This window comes from Rhinopithecus roxellana, chromosome 10 (assembly GCF_007565055.1).
Source record: "Rhinopithecus roxellana isolate Shanxi Qingling chromosome 10, ASM756505v1, whole genome shotgun sequence".
NCBI lineage: Eukaryota > Metazoa > Chordata > Mammalia > Primates > Cercopithecidae > Rhinopithecus > Rhinopithecus roxellana.
The window spans coordinates 58,813,663-58,832,978 of NC_044558.1; the positions used below are offsets into that span (position 1 = coordinate 58,813,663).

At 51.3% G+C, this 19,316-nt stretch overlaps 1 protein-coding gene across 1 annotated transcript; it reads left to right on the top strand.

Annotated features, from left to right (window-relative positions):
* Positions 1–7,817: 7,817 nt before the first annotated feature.
* On the top strand, positions 7,818–14,739 carry LOC104670640 (keratin, type II cuticular Hb3). The gene is made up of 9 exons (XM_010373981.1): positions 7,818–8,258; positions 9,858–10,066; positions 11,071–11,131; positions 11,265–11,360; positions 12,017–12,181; positions 12,447–12,572; positions 12,925–13,145; positions 13,692–13,723; positions 14,222–14,739. Exons 1-9 carry the CDS (start codon positions 7,875–7,877, stop codon positions 14,407–14,409), a joined length of 1,482 nt encoding a protein of 493 aa, XP_010372283.1. The 5' UTR covers positions 7,818–7,874; the 3' UTR covers positions 14,410–14,739.
* The last annotated feature ends 4,577 nt before the right edge of the window (positions 14,740–19,316 follow it).

Genomic DNA, 19,316 nt, shown 5'->3' on the forward strand with positions numbered 1-19,316 from the left:
AGAGAATGAGTGCAAGCAGGGGAAATGCCAGACTCTTATAAAACCATCACATCTCATGAGAACTCATTATCACAAAAATAGCATGGGAGAAACTGCCCCACGATTCAATTTCCTCCCACCAGATTCCTCCCACAACACGTGGGGATTATGGGAACTGCAATTCAAGATGAGATTTGGGTGGGGACACAGACAAACCATATCACCATCCAAGGCACAGTTTTGTGTCAGGAATAAGCAGATAAGACAACAGAATGGCAAACACAAGCCAAATGCCCTTCTCTGGGCAGTACCCTCCCTGTATACAGTATAAGTCAAATAAAAGCATCAAGATTGACCACAGCTCCTCCTGAGCTGGTTGAGAGGCTTAAATGAGATAATTGTGCAATGTATTTAGCACAGTGAGTAACATATACTGTACTACATGCTCAATAAATGGTAACTTCTACTGTTATCTCCACCTTACAGTCTCACAGGCATCTCAAGCCAATGTGAACCTGAAAATATCACACACCATGGGGTCCTAATTTAGCATGGCTACAAATTATTCCACCCATCTCACTATCTCTGGTTTGCAGGACAAACTCAGGGTCATTGTGCAGGTCAGATGCAAAACGTCATAATCAGTGAAGCGCTGCACCACAGGCCCCATCCTGCTGGCTGATGCAAAGATGAGGCAGCAACATAGCAAGGATAGAATGCCATTCCCAGTCCATAAAAGGAGAAGCTTGCACAAGATGGTCCCTGAGAGCCCATGGGGGCTGCACCGTGGTGCCTGCGACCCTGAGCCTCCAAGTAAACTTCACGTTATATCCAATGTACTTAATGCAGCCTGAAAGCCAGTAATTCACTTTAGAAATATTTTTGTCCCCACAGAAGAGTTCTAAGTGAAACTTCATGTATTTAGTACCTTACAAAGTAACACCTGTTTCTCTCGTAATTCTAGATCAGCAGAAGGTCCCTGTCTGTGAATTAGAACCCTGCTTCTAAGATGCTTCCGAACTAAGTGAGACTGATAGCTGAGGGAGAGGACAGAGAGCCCAGGGCAGAATAAGAGCTTTGACCCAGGACAAGAAGAGGGAAGGTGCAGCTACACCTGAGGCAGCATGGAGGTGGAAGCAGTGTTTCTGGGGTGCAGAGTTCTGAGAAGAGGGTGTACATTACTAGGCTGAAGAAACCAGGTATCTGAGGGAGCGGCTCAGAGTCTCCTACATCTGATGGGGAAGGGAGACACAGGCTCTTCTGATTTCTAGGGTGAATAAGTAGCCCTAAAATCCTATGGAGGGCTATGTACAATAAACTAGGATATTCGCTGTGGTACTCTGTGAGGAAGGGCAGAGAAGATGCATTTTTCCTGTGTTCCCCGATTTGCGGCCAAGGCCTAAAGCTGAGCACAAGAGGTTATCAGCATCCCTCCTCTTCTAAGAGAGCTGCACACACCTGGTCACCACCCCTCTTAGCCACAGGCCCAAAAGATGGTCTCTGAGGACAACTGAGATGGAAGGGCCGTCCAGCAGCATGGAGGGCAAGATGTGGCCATATGTTGCAAGGCAGCACCAGGGTAGGGGACCTTGTGAAATCAACCCTCCAACAGGCTTGTGGGCCACCACCTAAATTTAGAGGCAGCCACGGAGACTGCTGCCTTAACAAGCTATCACCTAGGCAGGGAGCCCTGCCTGACCGTCTCCCCCCTGACTCAATACATGCTGCAAATCTCAAAAGAGAAGGAAGGTGGAAATGTGTGATGAAAAGACCCCCATCCCACCAGGCCATGAGAGCCCTAAATATGCTAGTTTGGGCATGTGGGGAGGTGGCCTAGTTGGGGAGGCGGGCAGACAGAAGAGGTTTAAATAGAGCTTAAAACTGAAACCTTACAATGAATTTCAATTTTCTTAATTTCTGGAATAAGATGATGCCAATACTCAACAGTGATTGCAAATTATGGAATCCAGGTAAGTCTGTTCCACTTTACTACAGCAGTTACTAAGTCCTCAAATTTAGTGACTTTAACAACCAAATTTGACTTACTTGGGGGCTGCAGTCTGAGCAGGGAGAGCTCATTGTGTCTGTTCTAAGGAGCTCCTGCACCCTCAGGCAGCACCCACAGACTCACAGCGTCCGGAGCAGTGGCCACCCTTCCCCTGCTGCTCAGACCCCATGAGGGGAAGAGTGGCTAGCCCCAGCCCCTCACTGCTTCCAGAGGACACTGCTGGCCCTGATAGCACCCAGAGGGGTGTCCCACGCACCCAGGTCCCTGAAAGCCTGCACTGTGAGGGCTCCTGAGGAGAGCAGGATGGGTGTGTATCTCAGGGGAGTGGGTGGGCTGCAGGGTAGAGAGGACTTGGGAAGCGCTGAGCAAGGCTTTTGGGGGACCAGGTTAATGTGTGGGGCATAACCAGAGAGGCAGAGGGTGATCAACAAGCTCAAGCACGGGGCTTGGCTTAGGGTTCAATATAAGGCCCATTTCAGGTTGCCCAGCCTAGCTAGAGCCTCCCTGTTCTGGAGGGATCCAGCAGGAGTGGTACAGCATGGAGGGTGGGGTGGCACAAGACGCCCTCCAGGACTACCCCCTCCAATCATTCAGAAGGCTTGCAGGAGGAGTGTCAGAGATGAACAGGAAGAAAACCGTGGCCCAGAAATGCTTGTCATTACCCTGGAACTGGGGCTCACCCAGCTGCATCACACCTGCATGATGTGCATCCATTTCATAGAGCAAAGCCCTGAGTTCTGTGGCTCAGAGAAGCCGTGTGAGTCACAGCTCTGCTGCAGAGCGTGCCTTAGAAAAGATGTCCTGGACTGCCAGGATTGCCACAATGTTCCCACCGGAGGGCACCCTAGCCTGGCATCAGGAGATACCCAGTGCTGCCACCTAGGAAAGCCCTTTTCCTACAAGAAGCCCTCCTACATTGATCAGCGTGGAGTGTGACTTTCCTGGCTCTTCCCTGCCTGGATTTTTTACACTTTCCCAGGGGCTTCCCTACACGTGCTCAGCACTTGGCCGTGTACCCCTCCCTGGGCAGCCCACTGCCACCACCCCAGACATTAACTTTCTAAACAGATATTTTGAGCCAGTCTTCCCTCCTCCAGCCCATTATATGCCTTCGCAGCTTTAGTTCCCAAAAGCTCCACTTTCAAGATGCATCTCCCCAGGCACCAAAGGCTCAGCAGAAGACATCTGAAGGCTCCTGGGCCTGATTTTCAGGCTGCCCCCAGCAAAGCTCTCTTGCTCTCTAACTAATCTGCTAGGGTGCCTCCAACTTCCTTCTGCTACACATAATGCCACAGTAAATAGCCTGTTCTTTGCATAAGGGCTGCTGTCATATGTGGGGTTGGGTTTCTCTCGGGAGTGCGAGTGCTGGGTCATTTACACATTTACACATGCCTGAATTCATTGAACAACTCTACGTTGCTTTCCAGAATATCTACAACAGTGCACGATCCCAACCACAGTGCCAGAGGGCTCTCATCCTCCCACCCCTCCACATCCACCTTTCTGATCCTTGCCATTCTGATGGTACAAACACATCTCGTGGCCTGATCTGCATCTTTCTAAGGACTGGGGACAGTCGTCATTTCTTCATATTCCTACTAGCCATTTGGGCTTTCCCTTTGATGAACTGTCTATTCAGATCCCTGACTAGTTTTCTACTGGATTTCCTTTCTTTTACTTGTGGATTTGCAGGCATTCCTTACATATATAGACGTTTCTTATACACAGACACACACACACACACACATGTGTATAAGGAACTTCTCTACATATAAAACTTCTCCCAGGCTATCAACTACCAACTAATTTTTTCTATGTAGTCTTTCACTAAACTGGAATTTTTCATTTCAATGTGGTCATGTCGATCCATTTTTTACCTGCTGGTCTTGATTTTTAAGGTTTGCTTAAGAAATCTTTCCCCACCCATAAGTAAGGACATTCTCCTACATGGCCTTCTGCTTGCCTTTTAGCTTTATCTGTCCTGGCCTTTAATTCATCCGAGGCTTCCCATGGGACATGGTATGAACTAGACTCCAGCTCTATGCTTTCCATATGGTGTGTCTATTTTTTTACAAATCTCACTGACTGAAAAAATGGCCCTTTGCTTGTTGCAACCCTCATTAAATACCAAGCTTTACTGATGGGAAGAGGCCTGTTGTGAGTGTCTGTGCTGCTCCATTTGTCTATTGGCATATTGCTGCACACTTTATTATTACTATTTTATCTCGAGTCCTCAGACTCCTCTTTGCTTTCCTTTTTCATAACTGGCTTTGCTATAAATAAACTTTACTCTTTCAGAAAAAAATTAATTTTATCAAGTTCCTCAAAGCAAATCCAGCTGGAATTTTTGTTGGGTTTGCATTGAATTTACCAACTAACTTAGGGGCAATTTATAACTTTAGAATGCTAGGTCAAAGTATTCCTGAATATAGTATAATTCCATTTAATCAGATTTTCTTGGTTTTTTTATTATTATTATAGAGTTTTATATTGTTCTCCTACAGATCTTGTGCATATTTTATAAAGTTATGTAATACTTTATTGTTTTTAATCTCTCTTAGGAATGGTATCTTTTTTGAGATGCAGTTTCAATCTTGTCACCCAGGCTGGAGTGCAATGGCACGATCTCGGCTCACTGCAACCTCCGCCTCCCGGGTTCAAGCGATTCTCCTGCCTCAGCCTCTTGAGTTGCTGGAACTACAAATGTGCCCAGCTAATTTTTTTTGTATTTTCAGTAGGGACAGGGTTTCACCATGTTGGCCAGGCTTGTCCTGAACTCCTGACCTCAAGTGATCTGCACGCCTCAGCCTCCCAACATGCTGGGATTACAGGCATGAGCCATGTGCCCAGCCATATTTTCTATATATTTTCTGATTAGCTGTCACTGATAAAGAAAAGCACTTTTGATTTTTGTAAGTTGACTTTGTAACTAGCAGCACTGCTCAACTTTTCCTGTTACTTCTACCCTGTATTGGTTGACTGTGTTGGGTTTTCTACACAACTGATCCCATTGTCTGAAAATAATGCCAGTTCTATCTCTTCTCTTCCAATTCTTACACACATTTCTTTTCTTGGCCAGGAATTCTAGTCCTTTACAGCATGGCCTCGAGAATGGACACCTTTGTCTTGCTCTCAGTCTTCACTGGTATGTGCCTCAAGTTCATCCTTTAGGTGTGACATCCTCTAAGCTTCAACCGCGGTATCCACCGCCCTGTGAACACGTCTGTGCTCTTCTTCAATTCACTGCCTGGCATTGCCTCCACCCTTCTGACCTTTCCAAACCCCTCTATCCTTCAAATCCCAGCTCAAGTCTGACTTTTCCTACAAAGCCTCTGACTCCTCCAGCCCAAAGCAAGCTCCCACTCCGAGGAAGAGGAGCCTTGAAGAACTGCTTCATCCAAAATACAACTTGTGCATACTTACAAATCTGCCCAACTACACTGTTGGCTCCTTGGACAGGGGCCGTGTATTAAATCCCTCTCCTTCCTCTTCAGTACAGAGAACTTGCTTAGTAAATAGTAGTGAGTATGTGAAGGTGCCATATCTTATCAGCTCTGGAGGTGTGTTGTGAGTTCAAGGACAGAAGGCAAAACTGGAGGTATCAAAGAATTCTTCCTGCCTAGAGCAGGAAGCCGCATGCAGCTTCTGCCCTCCTGGATTGCATGCCTTCCGTAGGCTTCACATGCACTCCCCTCCCCAGGTCATCTTCACAAAGGCCCAAAAGGCCAGTATTAGAATCCTCATTTTTCAGATGAAGACACAAGGTTTACAGAGATTAGCTAATGTGTCACACACACACATAGTGACTGAAATGAGAGCTGCAGCCCCATTTCCAGGACTCCCAGATCTAACGACTTCACTGTAGCAGGCTTCCCATGGAAACGTCACTTCCACAACCAGGTCAGCAACCTGTGGCCAGGCACACCTGGAGAAGACCGGAACAGTCCCCTTTGACTCAACGATTTCACCTCCAGGAATTTGTTTTAAGGAAATTACTAGACATGTGCCCAAAGATGTGTTTATTAATGTTCATCTCAGAGTTGTTTATCAAAAACCCATTAAGAAGGGACAAAAAATGTGAAGGAACATGGATATTAAGGCAAGAAAGAAGTGACAAAAGTCAGAGCACCAGGGTATCAGAAACCTAGCAGACAGGCAGGCAGCCACCAGAAAAACACACAGGAATAAGGCCAGAGGGTTGCACCCCAAGAGATGCAGGTGGGAATCTGAGGACGAGATCAACAGGGCAAGCGGTCGTTCCTCCAGGCCAACCCAGGCCAGGTGTGAAGGGCAGGCACAGAGTCCAGGTCCTGGTGATTGAAACAGCCTGTGGCTCTGCCGGACCCTTTATGGGCCCATGGTTAGGGCAGGAACCAATCACAGCCTGGAGCCCAGGAGGGAGGAGGCAGCCTGGGGATTTGGGTGTTGATGTCTCTTTGTCAGCTTCCTGTCTAAGTTTGTTTTCAAGGGACTCCTGGTCTGCATTTCCCTTTGTTCTGAGCTGTTTACAAATAGATGCTCTAATTAAGGCTTTCTGAGGTGGCAATGATTGCCTTGTAAAACTGTTTTCTGCTTACCCAGGAATGGTACTCTGCATCTCACTAGCCGTGTACACTGTCCCTTTGCAAGGCTCTGCCAGGTGCCTGCAACCAAGACCCAGTCACCCTGCTAGCACAAAGTGAGGTGGGGGTGGCGCTTCCCACCACCAGGCACTCGCTCAGTCCTCCCAACCCCCAGCAAGCTGTGGATTGCCATTTATATTTCACAAGTAAGGACCCGGGGGAAAATGCCTGTGCCATGGCACAAAGCTAGTAAGAGACATAGTTGGGCTTCGAAACGTGTCTTTTTATCTCCAGGGTCCATGCTATCTTCAGCTCCAATCAGGGCAGGGGTGGGCATGGTCATGGCTCCCCCACCCCAAGGAGGTCATGTGTCTACACAGAGCCCCTCGGTGGAGGGGTGCAACACGATCCAAGCTTGCTGGATTGAGACAGATGAGCCAGGTCAGAAGACTGCAGCGCAGTTGCCAGCATGGTGATGGGGAAATGCTTCACAGAGGGTTCACTTCCCTGCAGTCCTCAGCATTTCACCAAGAAACAGATCCCCCATAATCATTGGATATGTGTAGAGAGCACTCCAGGTGCTGAAGTATAGCCCTGGCTCTGACCAGAACTCTCTGAATCAGTTTCTTCCATGTCTCAGATAGTGTCCCTGCACTAGGAATACCCAAAGTGCAAAGACCATGCCCTTCTCCCACCCCTAAATCTCTACCCCCACTCCCATCCCTGCCCAGGCTCTGGGCAGGAATAGGATAGGAGAGGCCAATCTTGACAACGAGGAAAGGAACCTGCCTTTGAGATAAAGACAGGAAAGCCTACAGCAAGAGGTTGTCTGGGAGGCAGCCTCCTCCTTGGGACAGGCCAGCAACTCCACCCCAGGGCTGGGCCGTGGGTCCAGGGCCCACAGCCCAGCTCTGCCCTTTCAGAACAGGGTTCAGGGAGCAGGCTTCACCCCCGTCACTGCACCCATTCCCCTAGCTTGGAGGTGGAATGCGGCTGATGCTTTCAGGAGCCCCTCTCCGGCTCCACAGCAGTTCCAATGGGAGGGGCAGGAGCAAGGAGTAAGCTTGTAAAGGGCTTTGAAGATGAAACAGGGCCGGTGGCCAGGGATTGTTGATGCAGCCACACTGAAGAGGCAAGCAGGGTTCTAGCTTAAGAGGCCAGGGTGATGCCAAGCCAATAAAATTCAGCTATTGTCTCTTTGCTCCCTCTTTTAACGCCAGCTGCTCCTGGCACATAAAAGGGCTTGCCATCTGCCAGGGAGCACGGGACCTTGGCTCTATCCTTCGCCATCTTCTCCACTGTTCAGACACTTCCTAACCTCCATCATGACCTGTGGCTTCATCTCCATGGGCTGTGGTTTCCGCCCTGGAAACTTCAGCTGCGTTTCCGCCTGCGGACCCCGGCCCGGCCGCTGCTGCATCACCGCCGCCCCCTACCGTGGCATCTCCTGCTACCGCGGCCTCTCCCGGGGCTTCGGCAGCCACAGCGTGTGCGGCGGCTTCCGCGCCGGCTCCTGTGGACACAGCTTCGGCTATCGCTCCGGGGGCGTGTGCGGACCCAGCCCCCCATGCATCACCACCGTGTCGGTCAACGAGAGCCTCCTCACGCCCCTCAACCTGGAGATCGACCCCAACGCGCAGTGCGTGAAGCAGGAGGAGAAGGAGCAGATCAAGTGCCTCAACAGCAGGTTCGCGGCCTTCATCGACAAGGTGGGTGCCCTGGATCACACCCTTCCTGAACCCCTACTCATGTTCAGGACTCAGGCTGGGCACTGACAGGGAAGTCAAAAGCAAGAACTTGCCCACAGAAGTTCCCAGGCCAAAGGGAAAGGTAGTCATATTTCTAGGACACAGACAGAAAACAAAAATAGGGCCAGGAGCTGCCAGACTGATGGGGGAGATTAACTGAAAACACAAAAGCAGAAGGAGAGGCAGAGCCTTCCATACTGAGTGATAATATCACCTAGTGAGCAAAGGATCACTCTGTGGGCGCTCAGGGCATTTGAAGCCAAATAACTGCTTAAATGCCAAGGAGGTGCTCTCTCCATCAAGGCAGGGCTAGTAAGTGTGGTGCTGGAAGACTGTCTGGAAGTGGGTCTCATGCATGGCACAGAGCTCTTTCTATACCACACAGTGATTTGGCCACTGAGCAGGGGCTAGAGTAGTTTGTCCAAGCCACTGCTCCTGGGGTTCAGGATCCCGGGGTGAGCAAGAGACATGGTCCCCGTCCTCATGGGCTTTATGGGGAGGCAGGCAGTGCAGAGTCTGGATTTGGTTGAACTCATCTGTGGAGTCAGTGTCCAACTCGAGTCTGCAGCCACCTTCCCCACCGAATCCAGGCAATCACCTTGTGGCAGTGATGTGAGAGACTGGGAGAAAAGGCTCTGACTAGGAAGATGTTCTGGGGTTGGAAAAAGCCCTCCAGAGCCAAAACCTCAAGAGAGAAGTCACACTAGAGAGATGCCCACCAGAAAGGATTGGGAAAAAAAAAAAATCTGGAATTTCTAATAGCATGAGAGACCAAGAATAGCATAAGATAGGACTTACTAAGGGTGTGGCCAAGTTATTAGACAAAAAAAGCTGAGGGGAGTACTGGGCCAACCTCGTGGCTGGGAGAGGAATGTGAAATTTTCCTGTAATTATCAAAGTGAGAGAAGGCGCCCCCTGCAGAGCAGAAGATGAGAGTTTGAGCTCTTCTCTGCCATTGTGAGCTCTCAGGCAGTCAGGGAACCTCCTTGGCCTCCAGTTCCTCATCAGTAAAATGAGGGAGTTGGAGCATAGGACATTCCTATTCTCATATTCCAGGTGACTATTATTCTAATTGCATTGTTGTTATAGGGTTTGAATAATTGGCACATGCTTTATTTTTCAACTTCTACAGTCTGCCTTTCTAAAAAGGTCCACCTGGCTTGGTGTGATTGAGCAGCAGCAAGTGTTCAGTGTGGGGTTCCTTTCTGTTAAAGGGTTCTTTTAATCCTCATAGTAAGGTGAGCTTTAACCTCCCCACTCTACAGAGGGAGTGAGTGCTTTATCCAGGGGCACATTGTTAACAAGTGGCAGCAGAATCTGGACTCCAAGCATTTTCCATGACACCAGGTAAACTGACTTAGAAGAGATTAACTCCCAGGAAGAGCTTCCAGGTGGTGAACTGGTGAAGCCCTGGTGGTGTTTTTGAGAGAGATGACATAACCCCTTCCAGGGAAGACTCTGGGTCAGAGAGTTGGGGGCTTTCAGGCCCTGGTGCTGGGAACCCCTCTTGCCCTATGATGCTGCAAGAAGAGGTTCTTAGGTTCTGCCTCTGGGTGGCAGGTGCGCTTCCTGGAGCAGCAGAACAAGCTGCTGGAGACAAAGCTGCAGTTCTTCCAGAACCGCGAGTGCTGCCAGAGCAACCTGGAGCCCCTGTTTGAGGGCTACATCGAGACTCTGCGGCGGGAGGCCGAGTGCGTGGAGGCCGACAGTGGGAGGCTGGCCTCAGAGCTCAACCATGTGCAGGAGGTGCTGGAGGGGTACAAGAAGAAGTGAGTGAGGGCAGGAGGGATGCTGGGCACAAGAAAGAGCATGGTGGCAGCTCCCTGAGTCCAGAGGAGTGTCCAGTCTGCAGCTGGCATCTCTGCCTGAGAGTGGAGAGGAACCTGTACCCCCTGCTCGAGACACAGGGATCCCTTGGGTGTGGAGGATGGAGGCTCAGCTTGTCTTTCCACCAGCAGATCAGGGAAACAATGCTCTCTCCCTTTCTCCATTCATTTTTCACAAAAACTTGTATTCCTTGGTTCCTTTGAGACCAGATCTCAAAGTCCTGGATATGTGTCTTCCTAAGTTTGCTCTCTCACTCAGCTAACACAATCTGATCACCTACCACACGCCAGCACATTGTGCTGGTGCTAGTGACGCAGGGCCACGCAATCCACACAGTGCGGGTCCTTGTGGAGCCTGCAGTCTGCTGGAAGGCAGGCACGACAGAGTTATAAATCTAGCCCTTCAGCTACAAAGTGTGATATATGATATGAAGAATAAGCACTGGATCCTCAGAAGGAATCTGTTTTGAGGGGTGGGCAGCTTCCTTCAGTAACATTCTCTCCATGGACTCCCCAGGCCCAGCATACCCCTCCCTCCCTATCTTTTGAGCTGCCTCCCACAGCTCAGGCCAGGAGGGGAGAGACAGAGTGAGGATCCCACCACCTGCTGCTGAGTGAGGGTAGGGGAGGGCTCGAAGGAAGAGAAGATGGAGACCTGGGTGAGAAAAATAGCACCTCGCACTCCCCAGCCACACTCATTCACACACTCAGCTTCCAGATTCCTGTCCTCCCAACCTCCGACAAAACAGGGCATTGAGTGCTTCAGTTCTCCAGTGCATCCCAGTAGGCCCGGGCCAGCAGCCTGGTTCCTCCAGAGCCCCACCCATTTCACTTGGGGGCAAGAGATGATCAGGGGGAGGTCTAGGAAGGAGGCTCCTTTGCACACATGCTTATGGCCAAGATCAAGAGCTGTTCAGACAAGGTCCTGTTCTCCCTCCTCACCTCAGGTATGAAGAAGAAGTCGCACTTCGAGCCACAGCAGAGAACCAGTTTGTGGCTCTAAAGAAGGTGAGTGAAGCCCAGCTGGCACTGAGCTCGCCCTGAGTCCCACCACCCATCCTCTTTGTCCTGCCACACGGCAGCCAGATCCTCAGAGCCCTCTGACGAGAGCCGGCCTCACAGCCCCTTCTACCCCACACAGGATGTGGACTGCGCCTACCTCCGCAAGTCAGACTTGGAGGCCAACGTGGAGGCCCTGATCCAGGAGATTGACTTCCTGAGGCGGCTGTACGAGGAGGTGAGGGGCTCTCAGTCATGGTGGGCACAGATCCCCCCATGGGATCTCCGACCCCCTGCCCAGACACCCACAGGCATGAACCAGGCCTGCTGACATATGAACCCAGGCTCACGGCTGGAGGGTTGGCAGGGAGCAAGGAGAGGGAAGGAGCAGGGAGGCAAAGGGATGGAGAACCAAAAAGGAACAAATTTAGTAAGGGGCAGGAGAGTGAGCACCCCAGACAACTGTGCCTTGGGAAGCTGCCCTGCATCCTTCCCCTGAGTCAGTGGACTGCAGCGTAGACCACACACAGCATCAGACAGACTTGAACCCATTGCTCTGGCCCAGGACTTTCTCTGGCAGCAATAGCCTTCCTTCATGGGGCTGGTCTAGGAGAAGGGAAAGAGGCCCCCATACAGGGACTGAGCCCCTGGAAAGCATCTGGACCATGCTGGCTGCACATGGGCCTAAATAGTTCCAAAAGCAAGCAGTTGAGAAACGGTTGTGTTTTCCTCTAAAGAGATTTCCTATTTGTGCAGAAAGTTATGCGACTTCATCAGGTTCGTTTCTCCAAACATGAGAGGTTTGCTCCCAATGAGCCAAAAGGATGATAGGCATCCAGGAATTAGGAGAAGCCCGGGTAAGTGAGTTGTCCTTCCTTTCCCCACCTCCTGCAGGAGATCCGCGTTCTCCAGTCCCACATCTCAGACACCTCTGTGGTTGTCAAACTGGACAACAGCCGGGACCTGAACATGGACTGCATCGTTGCCGAGATCAAGGCACAGTACGACGACATCGCCACCCGCAGCCGGGCAGAGGCTGAGTCCTGGTACCGCAGCAAGGTAAGCGGCACAGGACTCCTGCCTGCTAGACATGGCAGTGGGAGGGATGCGGGGTATCTAGTAGAAAAGGCTTCTTTGTCTGGGGATTCCGATCCCTAAGGATGGTAACCGAAAAGCCAATAGCTCTCAGGTTGGGGTGGCAAGGCAGGACTGCCACATGTGGTTGCACAGGCCGAGCACTGCACAATCAGTGCGATTGTCTGTGCTCTCCCGAATGAATGGGATGTCTCATCCTGAGCCTCCTGAGCATCTCTGCTTCCTGCAGTGTGAGGAGATGAAGGCCACGGTGATCAGGCATGGGGAGACCCTGCGCCGCACTAAGGAGGAGATCAATGAGCTAAACCGCATGATCCAGAGGCTGACGGCCGAAGTGGAGAATGCCAAGTGCCAGGTATGGGAACCCGGCCCATCTCTCAGTGTAGGAAGAGACTGGAGTTAGCCCTCAGCAGAGGGATTTGAATTAGATTCTGGAAAAGTCTTCCCAGTGCAGTCTCAGGGTGACAGAGTAAGATGAGGAGTCTACTGAGATATTTCTGATTGTCTTGGCCAAGGTGTGTGTGAGTATCTGTGTGTGGGGTGTGTGTGTGTGTGTGTGTGTGTGTGTGTGGTATAAGTGAGGAGGGAAGAAAGATTTAGGAAGCTGATTGGGGAGACAGTATTTTAAGATAGAAGTTGAATGATCCTATTGGAGACTGGCTGGGATTTCAGGAAACTAAACTTCACTTTCTCCTCTCCATACCCAGAACTCCAAGCTGGAGGCTGCAGTGGCCCAGTCTGAGCAGCAGGGTGAGGCAGCCCTCAGCGACGCCCGCTGCAAGCTGGCTGAGCTGGAGGGCGCCCTGCAGAAGGCCAAGCAGGACATGGCCTGCCTGATCAGGGAGTACCAGGAGGTGATGAACTCCAAGCTGGGCCTGGACATTGAGATCGCCACCTACAGGCGCCTGCTGGAGGGCGAGGAGCAGAGGTGGGTCCAGCCCAGCCCTAAGCACTCCACTTGCATAGACCTGCCCCACCTTTGATTTGTCCCTATCTCAGTCTCAGTGCCCAGGCGACATTCTTGCCTCTATGGATCCCAGATCCATATCTTCAAGTTGTCTCATTCTCAACTCTTCCGAGATCCATACCCTGTCTGGTTTCTAGGACATCACCTGTTCTAGGGCAGGGTTGCTGGCCAAACTCCACCCCTGACCTCGTCTTCCCAAGAGGGCCTTCCCCTTCTGAAAGTTGAGCCTATCCAGACCTGACAAATATGGTTGTTCAGGTTGTTCACTGCACAAGACAAATGACAGCTGACAGACAAATGAGAGCTGAAATCCAACCATACTCTGCTTGCTAAATAGTGTGACCTGACATTGCTTCTGCCAGAAAGGCAACTTTTTCTAAGTTGCACAAGGGCATAAATGTAGGTCAGAAATAGCCCTGAGATGACCCATGTTGGCACCTAGGGGAGATTCGATGACCTCATTCTGACTTCTTTCATCTTCCCCTTCCTTACTTTTTCCCCACTCAGGCTGTGTGAAGGTGTTGAAGCTGTGAATGTCTGTAAGTATCTTGAACCCTGAAAAGGAAAATGTAGACTGGGGACAAAGGACTTCTTGACTACGAGTATATGCAGAGACTTCGGGGGGAGTGTTTCCAATAATTCCCCCAGTAAAGAGGATAGATTGGTCATGCGACAAGAGAGACTAAGGTTAGCTGGCAGAAAGAACCTCACAGCATCGATGTGTTAGGGAGGGGAAAAATAATAAGATGTCACTGCAAGAAGGGACCTCAGATGTCACTCATAACCTTCACCCTGTATAGGTGAGAAAGCTGAGGCCCAGATAGAGGAAGGGACTCCCCAAGGTCACAAGGCAGAACCAGGACCAGAACCCCGGTCTGCTGGCTCCCAGGCTAGGGTTCCCTCCACACCTTCAGAATAGAACTGGAGGTTCCTCGCATCCTTCCCTGGATGGCCGACACATCAGACAGACCAAAGGAAGGTGGTTGGATGTGACAGCCACCAGCAGGGGTCTCTTGACCCTGCCCTTGTTCCCACAGGTGTCAGCAGCTCCCGGGGTGGGGTTGTGTGCGGGGACCTCTGTGTGTCTGGCTCCCGGCCGGTGACAGGCAGCGTCTGCAGCGCCCCCTGCAACGGGAACCTGGTGGTGAGCACCGGCTTGTGCAAGCCCTGTGGCCAGCTGAACACCACCTGCGGAGGGGGCTCATGCGGCCAGGGGAGGTGCTAAGTGGCCCAAAAGAGAGCCAGGGGAGCCCCTTCCGCCTGCCAGATGTGCCACTGCCCAACCCTCAACTGAGAACAGCAGCACATCGCTGGCTTTTCCCCTTGTGTTCTGAGAATACACCATCAGCTCATTCCTGCCAGCGGCTCCTCCCTACCTCTCATCCCACTGGAAAGGGGCCTGCCGCTGGGGAATAGACCCATTCCTTCCCCTGTCTCAGCCTTCTGCCCCTCCCGGGGAGAAGGGCCTTCCTTTCCTGGAAGGAGCACTGTGAGACTGTTCCCCCTGCCTCTCTGGCCTCTTGTCTCCCCTTTTCCAATAAACTTGGGGACCTGCTTTCTTGCCGTAATGTCTTGCTTTCCTGGGGCCCACCCACACCCACCAACTGGTGAGCACCCCAGCCTGATGATATGGCCTGAAGACTAGAGTCGTTCTGGCCAGTTCTCAGTCTGGACACTGATAGGGCCTCATCCCCAGATGGTTCTGTCATCTCCCGACCAGGCAGTGCCGACTGTGCTCACAGCACCTTCTACCTGTCACATCTATCAGTCTGTATGGTGTGGGGTTTTGCTCTTCCAACTGGCTCTGCAGGTGACCGAGGAGGCCAGAGGATCAGCTGGAAGGTAGTGCACGTGCATGCGCATGCGCATGTTTATATGTGTGCACGTGTATGCGTGCTTGTGTGCGTGTTTGAGTTTTGCCCCCTTCTTGCATACACAGTCCCCACTTTCTTTTCCTAGCATATCTTCACTCTGCCCCCCAGCCATCCTACCACATAGATACCATAGCAGCAACTGCCAAAAGTGCCAGCAGCCACCCTCGGGGGCCACCTTTTTTCAGTCTGGACCCCACCCCATTGCCACATCCTCCTCACGCTGCCCACCAAACAGGGAAAGGTGAGAGCCTTGGAACTTGCCCCTGGCCCACCCTTCCCCCGTGCACACACCTCCTCAGAACCTGGCAGCCTTCTCCACAGCTGACATGAGGACACCATCTACTCACTCCCTCAACTGCCCCACTCGCTGCCCTCATCTGAGATACCTCACAGCTTCAACCCCAAGGCTAAGAGGCTCTTCTGCCTGCTGCTTGGCCCAATCTCTCCTGTCCTCCACTTGGAAAGCTCTGGAGAGCTCTGGAAGACTTTGAGAAGCCCCTCACCCCACCCTCAAGGAATCAGAGCTGGAACAGTCCTCGCAAGGCTGCAGCCCACCTCCAGTGTTGTGCATTGCCTTCCTTGCTGGCCCTCTTCATTCCTCCCCTTCACCCAGCCCCTGGCCTTTCCCACCCATCTCACCAGGATGTCCTTGGAGGACCCACCCCCTTCCATTGCTCCCCCTGGAATCTCCAGCCCCCCCAGGGTCCTTTAGCCTTCACCCAAGCTCCAGGGGCTGCCCAGTGCCTTCTCTCCCTCCCACTTCCCAATTCCTGAGCCCCAGGCCTTTCACCTCCTTGTCTCCCAGGCCAGGCTCTCAGCTCCTCCCAGGCAGTTCTGCTCACTGACTTACACCTCACCCTGCACCTTGCCTCAAACATCCAACTACCCCAGGGCCTTTTCCCACCTCTCTGCACTCTCCCTAGGCAGTCACATCAGTCTCTCACCTTCCGCTACCACCCACAGTTAATGTCCTCCCTGGTTAAAATCCCCCATCTGGACTTCAGAGCCCTGATGATTCTCCTTCTACCCTCCCTCCTCGGCTTAAACCCACCAGCTCCAATTCCTACAAGACAACTTCACTTGTCAGTTTTAGAGATGCTTCCAACTCAGCACACCTTTCAGCTTAACTCATTGCTTCCCACCCTCTCAACTGGAATCTCCTCCAGTCTCTCTTACCAAGATCATCAACACAGTTGCCCAAACCAGAACCTATGATTTATCCGTGCCTGTACCCTCAATATTCATTAAGCCCCAAGGACTTCTTTTACTGCCTCCTAAATACCTCTCCATGCCCCTCTTTCCTCTCTCCCTACTGCTGCCAGCACACCCAGCCACCACCATTTTGCCTAGAATCCTGTTCTTCTCTCTTCCATGCCCCACCTCACAGCAGCCAAAGAGACCTTCATCAAACACAAGGCTGCCCTTTCAGTGGGTCACCACTGTCCCCGGAACAAAGTCCAGACTTAAACACAGTGTACCATCCCCTGTATGTCTAGCTCTGACTGATCGCTCAGTGCCTGTCACAGCTTCCTATTCCTCATTGCCCCCCACCTTTCTCCCCTACACTGACTCAAGATGCCCTGAACACCTGTCAAGTGAGGGGTTGGACAAGAGGCTTTCCAGGGGCCTTTTCAGTTCTGCCTTTCTTGGAAAGGGGCTCTGATTTCTGCTCTGGGGCTTAACACTCCCTTCTCGGGGGTTAAGGAGGATACTGTAAGGACTGCCAGCCTCGGGAACTCATGGAGGTGCCACCTGGGGGATCCCAGAGGCTCCATGCCTCTGGTGGTGACTCATCTCCCTTCCATCCAACCAGCTCAAGGGGCTAGACAAGATTGTTGGAGAGTCTGTTCTTGAGTCCTTGATCCCCATCTTCTCCACCACCACTGCCACCTCTCCACCAAGGAGGGAGTGGCTATGAAGAACCCTGAGCCTTGGTGCTGGGAGAAAAAGAGAATCACAGCCAGAGGATTGTTAAGCAGGCAAAGCTGATTATTTCCTAAAGGAGGTAATATTGAAGCTGAAACCTAAAGGAAAATCAGGAGCTCATTATTCCAACAACAAATCATTATTGAGCTCCTGCTGTGTAGCAGGTATTGTTACACAAGCTTGGGTTCCTATAAGCAAAGAAAATAGTTAAAGATGCTTGTCCCTGCAAAGCTTACATTTGAAAGCAAGAGGCCGGGCGCGGTGGCTCAAGCCTGCAATCCCAGCACTTTGGGAGGCCGAGATGGGCGGATCACGAGGTCAGGAGATCGAGACCATCCTGGCTAACACGGTGAAACCCCGTCTCTACTAAAAAATACAAAAAACTAGCCGGGCGAGGTGGCGGGCGCCTGTAGTCCCAGCTACTTGGGAGGCTGAGGCAGGAGAATGGCGCGAACCCGGGAGGCGGAGCTTGCAGTGAGCTGAGATCCGGCCACTGCACTCCAGCCTGGGTGACAGAGCGAGACTCTGTCTCAGAAAAAAAAAAAAAGAAAGAAAAGAAAGCAAGAAGTGAACTGAAGTAAGGAGTTAACCAGGAGGAGAGACGTGCTCCAGACATGGAGAATAGTATGTGAGAGATAGAGATGGAGCTGGAAATGGAGCATGGGGCCATCCAGGAGCTCTGATGCGTCAGGAAGGCCGCCAAGGAGAGTGGGGGCTGCTCTCCAATGCCTCTAAAAGCTGAAAATGAGCACATCGTTTCTACATCCTCCTCCACGGCCCCTCCTACCCCAGCTCCAACTCCACTCCATGAAAACGTTCTTCACCCAAAGATGTTTCTCATTCCTCCTTCCTTCCAGGCACTTTTCCCATCCTCTTGCAGAGGTAGATGCTATGGGCCAATTCATGAGGCCTTCCATGCTTCACAGAGAGCCAGCTGCCTCTTCTCCGGAAGCTTCCTGCTGGCTGCTGAGGAATGTGAGCTAACTGGATGGTGGATCCCTCTGTGCTGACAAGCCTGAGATAGGGCCAGTGTGGTAGTGCCAGTACCCAGAGTAACAGTGCTGTGACATCCACCCTTCTCTGCACACCAGCTGAAGCTCTCATTCACTCAGTGGGCTGCTGCTATCACCTGCCTTTATCAAGTGGGTAAACTACCAGAGGCTCCAAAAGCTGAAGGAGCTTGGCCACACACTCCTGCTGACAAAAGCTAGGATGCCAAACCTCCAGCTCCCAGTATCTCCTACCAGCCCACTCTGCCCCTGCTATTCAGAGGCTAGGAATGCTGCACTGTTATGATGTCATGATGATAGTAATAACAACAAGAGCAGTCATAAACACTAATTATTTAGTATCTGTTATATGCCACACTATACCCCAAACGTATTTGTGTTGTGTTACTTAATCTTCCTGTGGTAGCTGTCTTCAGAGATGAGCCCCCAACAGCTCCTCCCTCTCTGTGCATGGCACTGCTCATATCAAAGGTGGAGTCTGTTTTTCCTCCCCTTGATCCTGGGCTGGCCGCATGACTGCTTTGACCAATAGAATCTGATGGAAAGCACCTTCTGCAGCTTCCGTGCCCAGGAGGCCTTAAAGGGATTGGAGCACATGGGGAAGAACAGAGGCCCCGGCCATCAGCTCCTGAACTCTTGACCAGAGCTAGCTCCAAATGCCAACCGTACAAGTGAAGCCATCCTGGACCTTTCAGCAGGGCCAGAGCCCCAGTCAATGATATGAAGCAGAAGACTTACCCGGGCAATTCATACAACTATGAAAAATATTGTTGTTTTAAGCCACTAAATTTGGGGATGTGTTGTTACATAGCAATAAGTGGAAGGCAAGTTGGTACCTGGCAGAGAGATGCTGCTGAAACAAAACTCAAAACCTGTGACATTGACTTTGGGCCCAGGCATCAGGCAGAGCCTAAATGTGCTCAAGGAGACAATTAGTGAAAGCAGGATAGCCATCTCTGGATGCCGAAGAAAAGGCCTGGGGCTAGGGGCTGCTCCTTATGGCTGCAGCTCTTATGGTCTTTAGAGTTCTTGCTTTTTACTGGGCAATCTCTGTTATGGTTAATAATGCTTTATGTTAAACTTTCTCTGTTCAAATTATTATTTTCTGATTGGACCCTGACTGATACACCGTGGCCAACCACGTCAGCTGAACTCCCAGCTGGTGGCCAGCACCAAGTCCAGCCATGTGAGATTTTGGCCATATTGGGCCTTTCAGACATTCTAACCCTCCAAACAGCATTATGTAAAGTAGAACTGCTTAGTAAGCCCACAGAAGCCTGAGGCATGACGAAGTATTGCTGTTTTAAGCCTCTCCATTTGGG